Source organism: Erythranthe guttata, chromosome 12, assembly GCF_056151865.1.
Source record: "Erythranthe guttata isolate IM_541 chromosome 12, IM_541, whole genome shotgun sequence".
Taxonomy (NCBI): domain Eukaryota; kingdom Viridiplantae; phylum Streptophyta; class Magnoliopsida; order Lamiales; family Phrymaceae; genus Erythranthe; species Erythranthe guttata.
This window is the reverse complement of record NC_142544.1, coordinates 15372336-15383725: the sequence shown is the minus strand read 5'-3', so window position 1 is coordinate 15383725 and position 11390 is coordinate 15372336. Positions and strand designations below refer to the sequence as shown.

Here is an 11390-nt window from a genome sequence, read left to right as displayed (position 1 = left end):
GTAATATGACACTGTATAATACGAATATTGTGCATTTTGTAATGGAGTGGTGGTAGATAAATATGAAATCAATGTGGAGAGGTTTAAATAGTACTGAGCATGAACTTTATTTTATGGAAAAAAATAAAAATTCAAAAGATTTATATATTAGTAAATGAAATCAAATCAAACAAATAAAGGAAACAACCCAAAAAAATAAGACAATAACTTCTAAAAACATCTTGTAATATAAAAAAAAATAAATGTAAAGATGATTAATTTTGTAATTCAGTTAAATACGGTATTGAAAATCTTGTAATTTAGTTAATAGAAATTAATTATATATAAAGACTTAATTGTACTACTTGCTATTTCTATTATACCGTATTTAAAAATCAATAAATTCAATTAATTTTTTTACCATTGAATTTTGAATACTAAATCAATCAAAGATGATATGCAACAATCTTGCAATATTGAAGAATCTTTTTTATTGGTGATTAGATATTTTACATAAATTAGTCATTCCTTCATAAATATGTAATAAATGATTCGACAATGATTAGACAAAGATTAGAAATTGGGCATAATTTGATACAATCTTTGACAATTATTTTCTGCACACCTTATTTATAATTTGAAATATAATGTATTCATAATATATCGTATTTATAATTTGAAATATGGTATAATAGAAATTGTTAAAAATTTAAAATTTCAAAATATTGTATATTTATTAAATAGTATAATTATTTTTTATTTGAAATACGGTATAATAGAAGTTATATACAAAAAATATTGTATATTTATTACATAACACAATTAAAAAAAATTATGATTATTTTTAATGGAATGGATATTCGAACATTTCAAAATATTGAAAATTCAAAAAAAAAAAATTGTATTCCTGTATTGTAATATTTGAATATTAAAAAACTGTTTTTCCTGAAAATTATTTAAATATTTATAAAAAAATTGAGTATCATGAATTTTTTTAATAAATATATTTTGAAATACTGAAAATGTAAATAAGATTTTATTATTTCGAATTTATAAAGTATTAACTTTGGAAATAATATATATACACGTGGTAATTGTTTAAATGAGTGTATAAATGCTAAATATGAAATAACTTAAATGCATACCAAAATAAAATTGACAACTCACCATTGAAGAATCCACCTCATCAATTGAACTCCAACTAAGCAATTTTGACAAATGATATCATCATTTGCCACATGTCAATCATTGAGGGCATAGATCATCTTTTTATATTATATATAGATTTGCAAAAAGTTTAAACAATAAGGACAGATTATTTTATTTGGATAAAATTTATTGCTCGTTAGTTTTATAAAAAAATACCTCTACATTTTTATTAATTAAAGATTCATATGAACCAATATGGTGTGTGAGATGCACTTATAAGTTTTTTTTATCCACCAAAATTAAACGATCCGATATGGTAACGGAAATTAGAAAACGCTAGCCAATAGTTCAAATAACCTGAGCCAAACTATACAAAACTGCAATTTCAAGACTACCATGATTTCAGTTACGACACTTAGAATATTGAAGTATAGAAATGTACCTCATTTATGACTTGCGTTGGGCTTTATTCTGCCCTTGTTACCCTTCTTACCTTTTTCACCCGGTGTTGATGAATAAGATTCCTTATTTTTGCCTTTACATTTTCCTGCAGGTGCTGACGATAATGAATTCGTTACCCTTGTTACCTTTTTCACCCGGTGTTGATGAATAAGATCCCTTATTTTTACCTTTACATTTTTCTGCAGGTGCTGACGACGATGAATGATTTGTTTTGCCCTTTCCACTGGTTGAGGAGGAGGAGGAAGCGGCCACCCTATCATGCTAGACTCGTCAACTCGACATTTTGCAAAATGGGCAATTTGGAGCTCCCAGCTGAAAGTGAAGATAATATTACACGCGTCGCACCAAAATTTTGTTCCCGAGTTATGCTTTTCCGAATGAACCACCTCTTTCATTCCTTCAAAATCATTCTGGCTTTTCGACATGCTTCGGTGTACATCGGTGTCTTGTTGGTGATCTCTCTTCCTTTTCTCTTCTGATCTGTTCTTGGCACTAATGACGTTTTGGTTAAGAGATGAAAAACTTTGGAAGGAGATGATGCACTTATAAGTTTATTGTTGAAGTTCTACCATTTTCAGAAAATTTTCGAAAATATCAATTTCCATAAATATTATTTTAATTGAACTACTCGATTTTTAGAAGTCGCCTAGTTCTTTTAATTGACGTTTAAGGATTATTCACGAAGATTAAAAATTCTAAATTGCCATTTTCTCTCTCTCCATTTAATGATAAATAGCTGTAAATATTTATGAGCTAGAACAATTAGTAGTGATCGGCTAAAGATTGGAAACGAAAAATCAATATAGAATTGGAAATTTAAAACGTCAAATAAGTTTTAGGAAAAAAACTCATTACTGAAACGTAAATTAAAAAGAGGAGGGAGTATAATTTTCAAAAAAAAATTATAACTAAAATATTTGTTGTTATTTAGATAAAGTTTATTTTGTGTGCAACAAAACAGCTCATGCGGTAGATATGACCATTTGTCGGTTTCTGACCCTCAACCGGCTCGTTGACTGGTGAACCAGTACCGGAACCGTGTACCAACCCGTGTCACTCAGGACGATTCCAATTCTAGAATAATGTGAACTGTGAACTGTCGGGTCGGACCGACGGTTCACCCAGATTTAGGAAAAAGGAAACAAAAACAAAAAGGTTGCAAGTTGCAACGGCTAATTAACCGGTGGGCCGGCCGGGTTGAACCAGCGGTTTGGACCCACTAGTTCATCGAGCGGGAATTAAATTCAAATTTTTCAAATTCAACGGGTGAGATGGATTGACCGTGAACCACCTCAGCGTTGATGATGATGACGATCGCGATGAAGCGTATGCCGAAAGTAGCTTCAGCAAGTCGTGTTTCTACTCTACGACCCGAAACTAGAGCGAACCGGAGGGTCGGCCCGGCCCAGTCGAGCCATGTGTTGTACGGGCCAATTTCGGTTACTGAAAAAATGAACCGTAAACTGGCTCGAACCGGCCCATGGCCATGTGTATCATGCGGCTTAAAATTCAATTTAACTTACGATTCGATAGTGAAATTAGATGTTACACCTAGTTATTTACACTTGGTGAATTGGAACTGTAGATTTACACATAATCACACACACCCATGTGTATGTGTGCTTACGGTTCAAACTCATCTGGTGTAAAATAACCAGGTGTACCATCTAACTCCCCGATTCAATGCATAAAACAAATTTCCATTAACATCTTGTACATAATTCGAATTTCAACAATGCATAATGAAATATAAATTGGAAAAAAAATGTATAACTAATATCAACAAATTTCACATCCTATAGGTCTACTATTAAAAAAACTTTAGGCCTTGAACTTGAAGCAGCAGCTACAGAGTCTTGCCCAATGACCAAAGCGTCGTTCTTCCAAAAGCACGACATCAGGATCTGCAAACCCCGCTTCTTCACTTAGCTCCTCGAAGCAATCAACCACATTCTGAAGTCGCGCCACAAATTCAATTAGCAGCGAAGCAAACGTGGCCAATGACAACGCACTGGCGCTCTTGTAAGTCTTCACTTCATCTTCTTTGATCAGACTGACGCCTTCAAATGAGATCCACGACGGCCACGGAACAAGCTTTCTCAGCGTTTGTGGTTTCTTCTTCAGATCTTTGTTCGCCAAACTTTTGACGAATGTTAGAGACGAAGGTACGTGAATCGCTGTTTCGCTATGAGATTTGAAGCCCAATTGTAGAGAATCGCGTTGTTGTTCCCTTTCGATCAAGACGACGATGTCGTCCTGATAATCGAGCTCCGCGTTTGTGTGGTTTCCGATTTCCCAGTTTCCGGAATTGACGAGAAGAAACGATCTCTGGTCGATCTTCTTCTGCAATTGTTCGCCGGCCTCGTGCACTTGTTTGAGTATGTTTTCTGATGTACTTAGTTTCTCCATCTTTTCTATTTTATCCCCCAGTTGGCGGAGAACTCTTGCCCCTTCCGCGCTGACGCTTTGCAGCTGGCTGCGGAAAACTTGTCTTTTCTCCGGTGGTGCCTACGCATTTTGGAACAATTGCAAATTTTAGATTGAATGTCGAAAGACACTACAATTAGAGATTAATGGCATTTAGCCCAATGCACCTATTATGTTCGATGAAATGACATATATGCATTTGCTTTTGAATTTTCGATCATAATGACTTCTACGTTTATCAAACTAACACCGCAATTTTTTTAACAATTCAAAATACGTATAAGGGCGTCGACAAAAAAAAAATGATCTTAAACAATATTCACCTGAATCTCTGACAAAATGCATCCATGTAGTGCCATGACAGTATACGCGCAATGCCTCACCGCATCGCTTACTTTGACATAAGTCGTCCACGGATAACCAAGTTTCTTGTAACGTCCGTGTGGCGGTTCCCATACTGCAAACCCTAACTGCTCAAAAAACGATTAGTTTTGGGATTAAAAAGAGAGTTATTTCCTTATGCATGAAACATTTAAATATATATATATATATATATATATATATATATATATATATATATATATATATATATATATATATATATATATATACCAAGGTTTTCTCTCTGGATGCAGATTCTATCACTGATTTATAATAGAGTTGATCCTCCGTTGCTTGAGTTGAAAACCTAGTCGGTGCTCTTTCGTATTCGACGTATTTCAAGTATCCATTCACACAACCTAATGATCAATCATGCTAAACCTTTTATAATTGTGGACAAAAAATGAAATTAAAATTTGTAGTTTATTTTATTTATGAATAGAATTAAACCTTCTAAAGAAGTAGCAAGGTCCTTGAAATTATTGACCACTAAGCTGTGCAAATCATCGCCAGACCAAATGGGGTAAATACTAATGTTGATGATGAAGCAAATACAAGCACCCACGGCAATAAGAACCAATCTCGTTAAAATTGCCGTTGTGTATTCTCTAGTTTTGTTCCCAGCCACCATAAGAATACAATACGTCAGGACGAATACTCGAAATCCGTATTCATACGGTGCCATTGTCGGATACAGTTTCAAGTACGACGCAATTGATCCTGCCCACAAAAAAAAATTTAAATATATTTTTTAAAATAATTAGTCATATATATATATATATATATATATATATATATATATATATATATATATATATATATATTGTGGGGTGTTGTGGAGTACTAACCAATGATGAAGAAACTAATGACGATTACGACCTTTTCACAATCTCCGGACAGGAGCGCCAGCTCAGCAAAGAGAAAGGCGAGCATTCCAGCACAAAATGTACCCAATCCACGGTTGAACCCCTTGATGAAAGTTGCTCCTACATAAGTAAAGATTGCATATTTAAGGCAAAGTAATATATATATATATATATATATATATATATATATATATATATATATATATATATATATATATATATATATATATATATATATATATATATATATATATATATATATATAAAAGTTGTACAACTCGAAAAAATAAGAAATCTCTATATAAAATATTAATGTTTTTGAGAAACGATGGGGGGTCATGGCCCCCGGTAGCCCTATGCTGGCTCTGATTATATATATAGTTACCTATACTAAACTCGAACATGACAATGACAGTGAGGATTGCCCAAATTGCGAACTGGGAGACATCGGAAAGAGGGTCTTTCCAAAATATGAACAACGATACAACGACCAACGCGAAGCCATTCTTGACGGCATATATTATTTTCCGGGGGTCTTTTCTTCCCATTTCCATTGCTTTCTTGAAGAAACTCCAATAATCGCTCCATAACTGCACAACTTTAACGCGCAACGAATGGAAACTACTCTTTTCATCGTTGAAACGATGAAACATAAGCAATCTCTCTTTGCTCATGTTTTTTTGGAAATGGAACCTTTTTTCTTATAAGTAATGGTAATAGTTATTGAACGAATGGTTTATGTGTGTTAGTGTCTTAATATATAATCAAAAGTTTATAAGATCTGATACATTTATTAATATTTAATAATGTATTATTATCATCATCATTATTATTATTATTATTATTATTATTATAATTATTACCATTATTAATTTATTTCAATAGAAGTAGTTAAAAAATATGTGGAGGGAGGGAATTGATAAGGATGTTTGAGGCCTAGCTAGGATCACACGTACATTTATCTTGAATAGAAGAAATCAAGCAATAATGCTCACGTATCACGTTGCTAAATTTTAAATATCTCTATCAATTATTATTAATTAAAGTCCAAAAAAAAAGTTTGTCTTTTCTTAATTATGATTTTGAAGATGGTCATAATTATGATTTTTGAAGATTGTCATAATTATGATTTATGTTGCTGGCAGGCACTTGGATAAATTAGGGAAAAAAAATCATATTTGGATCATTACAATTATTCTTGTCAACTATGAATCTTCTTAGACGTATATTCTTGTGATGTTAAATTCAACATAATCTTCTAGATTTCATGGAATGTTATCTAGTTTAATTTGTACTCGTTTTGTGCAAAAATGTAGTTTTTGATGCACCACATATACAATCTGATAGTACAAACTACAAACCACGATACGCATTTTATGATCATCTTGTTTCTATGTGTGGAACTCGAATAAGGTACAATGGTTCAAACTGAAGAATATTTTCCATTTTAATTATTGGTGTCAATATATATATATATATATATATATATATATATATATATATATATATATATATATATATATATATATTAATTATTGTATCCATGCTTTAATTTAGAAGAAATAATGAAATGGTGGTAGGCCTGTTATAAATATTGGCCACCTACACGACGCTCCGCGGTGTGCCATAATTCATGAGTTAAGTGTACACAGTGTCATATTTGAATCCAGTTCGAATTTTTGTGTTAATATATTTTATATTGAATTAATTGCACATTAATTACCCTAATATATAGTTTAATATTTCTTGTGTAATTTTACGAACTATCCGAGAAAAATAGAATTTTTCTAGTGCACTTTGGGTAAGAATTAATCGCACATAATTACCATGATTATTTATTTGTTAATTTTTTTTTAAAAAAAAAAAAGAGATATTTCACATGTACAAACAAGTAAGAATTTTAGTGGTCATAACTAGCTCCTATTATCTGGAATTAAGAGTTTGGAGCCTTCACGATTGCGTTGGCTCTTCTCTCTCTCTCTCTCTCTCTCTCTCTCTCTCTCTCTCTCTCTCTCTCTCTCTCTCTCTCTATATATATATATATATATATATATATATATATATATATATATATATATATTAATGAATGATTTATATATATGTTTTCAGTGTCTTGATATATATAGAGGAGAAGAAAAATTAAATGTTTTAAAAATAAATTAAAAGGGATGATGACAGAACATGCATAAATGATAAATTAAATCAGTATGAAGACTTTTTCTTCAGTGAAACATTGAAGAAATGCAATAAGGACAAAAAACCATGCTAAGTCAACATCTGGATGAGATGTGTCGAGAGCATATATCATCAAGTTAAGACAAAAAATGAATCAAATTAAATAAAATGCTGACGTTGAATTTTGCTATATATCAAATTAAGCACCAAAATAAAATAAAATGATCACAGAAATTAAATACTATATGTAATGGTGCATGGCACGTGAAGAATTGAAATGTAGGGTTTGGAAATGGCGGGGGGCTTATCTGTATTATTAATAATGTTGGACACATGTAAGAATTTCAGTGGTGTTTGAAACTTGTGTAATAAATCAAATAATTTCACTATCAGGCATCTTTTTTGAAGCCTTGATCAAAAAGCTGAAATTTGAAGAAGCCTTCACGATTGCATTGGCTTTAATTTCCTGATATATAAAAATAAATAATAATAATAATAATAATAATAATAATAATAATAATAATAATAATAATAATAATAATAATAATAATAATAATAATAATAATAATAATAATAATAATAATAATAATAATAGGGGTGTAAATTGGATGGATCGGATCGGAATCAGCTCTTTCCGGACAAATTCCGATGAAGTGAGAAACTAGTTCCAAATTCATTCCAAAAAAATCGGAATTTCGGAAATTGGAACTAAAAAACTTGTTTCAAAATCAGAAAATTTGGGATTGGAATTGGCGGAATTCGAAATTTTCCAATTTTTGATGATCTTAAATATAAATTACAAATAAAAATATTGGCATTTAATTGTAGTATTCGAAAAAAAAAATCGGAATTTTTTGAATTATTTTTGGAACATTAATCTGATTGCAAATCGGAATCGCCTATATGTATTCCAATTCTGATCCAAATAATTTCGGAAAAATCGGAAGTTGGAATTTTGGAATTCGGATTGAAAAATATTGTTCCAGAATCAGAAAATTCCGGATCGGAACTTGCGGAAATCAGAAATTCGTTCCCATTTTCACCCCTAATAAATATATATCCAAAAGCTATAAATATTTAGCTTAATTGCAATGCATGTCTTATTATTATTATTCTTTTTTTTTTCAATGATATTACAATTAGTAACAAAAGAATTCCATCTATCTATATTTGGATATATCAAACTTCAATTCACACACAAAACTAATTAAAACCGATTCTTCAAAATCAAGTTTCAATTAAAAAAGAAAAAAAAAATTCAAAAGAAACTTTAACCCTTGAACCGGAAGCAGCAGTTACATAGTCTTGTCCAAAAGCCATAGGGTCGTTCTTCCAGAAGCACGATATCGGGATCCGCGAAACTCGCTTCTTCACTGAGCTCCTCGAAGCAATCAACCACATTCTGAAGCCGCGCCACAAATTCAATCAGCAGCGAAGCAAACGTGGCCAACGACAGTGCGCTGGCGCTCTGGTAAGTCTTCACTTCATCTTCTTTGATCAGACCGACCCCTTCGAATGATATCCACGATGGCCACGGAACATGCTTTCTCAGCGCTTGCGGCTTCGTCTTCAGATCTTTGTTCGCCAATCTCTGGACGAATGTCAGAGACGAAGGTACGTAAATCGATGTTTCGCTCAGCGATTTGAACCCCAAGTGCAGAGAATCGTGTTGTTGTTCCCTTTCGATTTGAACATCGTCGAGATAGTCGAGCTCCTTCGCGCGGTTTCCGATTTCCCAGTTTCCGGAGTTTACGAGAAGGAACGATCTCTGGTCGATCTTCTTTTGTAACTGCTCGCCGGCTTCGTGCACTTGTTTGAGTATGTTTTCCGATGTACCTATTTTCTCCATCTTTTCTATCTTTTCTCCGATTCGGCGGAGAACTCTTGCCCCCTCCGCGCTCACGCTTTGCAGCTGGCTGCGGAAAACCTGCCTTTTCTCCGGCGGTGCCTATGCATTTGATCCACAAAAATCAATAAATATCACAGAATAACGACAAAAGCAAAATTATTTTAATTGCATTTAGCTCAATGCACTTAATGGGTTCGATGAAATGGCATGTGCATTTCATCTGAAAAAAAGAACTGCAATGAAATTGCATAATCAGCTCCAATGATTTCATTTTCTTTTGATTTTCGACCGTATTAAAATATACGCAAATAATAATAACATGACGATTTTTTTTCTTAGCAATTTGAATAAGTATAAGGGCGTCGAGTAAATAAATAAATCGTATATATTATTCACCTGAATCTCCGACAAAATGCATCCATGTAGTGCCATGACTGTATACGCGCAATGCCTGACTGCGGTGCTTACTTTGACATAAGTCGTCCATGGATGTTTCTTGTAGCGCCCGTGTGGCGGTTCCCATACAGCAAACCCCAACTGCTCGAAAAACGATTCGTTTCGGAAATAATAGTGAGAAGATAGTTCTTTCTCGATCCAGTAGCAAAAACAAGAATATATGCAGAAAATACGAATCTAAAAAAAAAATTAACATACCAAGGTTTTCTCTCTGGCTGCAGATTCTATCACCGATTTATAATAGAGTTGATCCTCCGATGCTTGAGTCGAAAATCTAGTAGGTGTTCTTTCGTAATCGACGTATTTTAAGTATCCATTCACACAACCTAATTAAGTCAACTCGGTTAGTCACTGCTAAACTTTTTTTTAATTGTGGTAAAAATAAAATGTGGAATTATATTTATTTAAGAAATAAAGACCTTCCAAAGAAGTAGCAAGGTCATTGAAATTATTGACCACTAAGCTGTGCAAATCATCGCCAGACCAAATGGGGTAAATACTAATGTTGATGATGAAGCAAATACAAGCCCCGACGGCAATAAGAACCAATCTCGTTAAAATTGCCGCCGTGTATTCCCTAGTTCTGTTTCCAGCCACCATGAGAATACAGTACGTCAGTACGAATACTCGGAATCCGTATTCGTACGGTGCCATTGTCGGATACAGTTTCAAGTACGATGCAATTGATCCTGCCCAAAATAATAAATAAATAAATAAATATTCAAAAAATATATATAATCATATTATAATAGGAGTGTTGCGGAGTACTAACCGATGATGAAGAAACTTATGACGATTACGACCTTTTCACCTTCTCCGGCCAGGAGCGCCAGCTCAGCAAAGAGAAAGGCGAGCATTCCCGCACAAAACGTCCCCAATCCACGATTGAACCCCTTGATGAAAGTTGCTCCTGCACATTTAAAGATTGCATTTTTAAGCCAAAGTGTAAGAAATAGACAAAAAAAAAAGAAAAAAATAATTATACTAGGGGGTCGATAATATTGAGAATAGTATTGGGGGTCATGGCCCCTCTAGCCGTATGCTGGCTCTAATCAATATATTGATGGAAGATATATATTACCGTATAGTTACCTATACTAAACTCGAACATGACAACGACAGTGAGGATTGCCCAAATAGAGAATTGGGAGGCATCGGGAAGAGGGTATTTCCAAAATATGAACAACGATACCAACGACAAAGCTAAGCCACTCTTGATGGCAAATATAATTTTCCGGGGGTCTTTTCGCCCCATTTGCACCGCTTTCTTGTAGAAATTCCAAGAATCACTCCAAACCTGCACTACTCTAACGTGTATCGAATGAAAACTACTCTTTTCATCTCCGAACCCTTCGAAACGATGAAACGGAAGCAATCTCTCTCTGCTCATGTTTTCGCAATAGAACCTTTTCTTTTTTTTTCTTTAAATATCTTTTTTTGATCAATAATGTAGCAAGAGTTTTTGAATGAGAATGGTTTCTATGTTTCAATGAGACTTTTAAAGCCATGTTATGGTGTACACGTTTCCGGCACGTAATTATACATTAATAGTGTATTATTATTATTAATTTTTTTTTTCCTTAAAAGATTTAAGAAATGTGATTAATTAATTAATAAAATAATACAAAATTTGAGGATATTGGCAA

The 11390-nt window shown here is 33.0% G+C and overlaps 2 protein-coding genes across 2 annotated transcripts; both read right to left on the bottom strand.

The window, feature by feature from the left end:
• Positions 1-3269: 3269 nt before the first annotated feature.
• Positions 3270-6021, bottom strand: LOC105954096 (aluminum-activated malate transporter 9). The gene is made up of 6 exons (XM_012977764.2): positions 5650-6021; positions 5247-5384; positions 4849-5118; positions 4630-4757; positions 4341-4487; positions 3270-4098 (listed from the first exon to the last, which is right to left on the bottom strand). Exons 1-6 carry the CDS (start codon positions 5936-5938, stop codon positions 3412-3414), a joined length of 1659 nt encoding a protein of 552 aa, XP_012833218.2. The 5' UTR covers positions 5939-6021; the 3' UTR covers positions 3270-3411.
• A 2494-nt stretch (positions 6022-8515) lies between these two features.
• LOC148766570 (aluminum-activated malate transporter 9-like) lies at positions 8516-11262 on the bottom strand. Its single transcript, XM_088827195.1, has 6 exons — positions 10837-11262; positions 10517-10654; positions 10164-10433; positions 9943-10070; positions 9685-9825; positions 8516-9387 (listed from the first exon to the last, which is right to left on the bottom strand). The coding sequence occupies exons 1-6, from the start codon at positions 11132-11134 to the stop codon at positions 8710-8712; spliced, it is 1653 nt and encodes a 550-aa protein (XP_088683321.1). The 5' UTR covers positions 11135-11262; the 3' UTR covers positions 8516-8709.
• Positions 11263-11390: the final 128 nt, after the last annotated feature.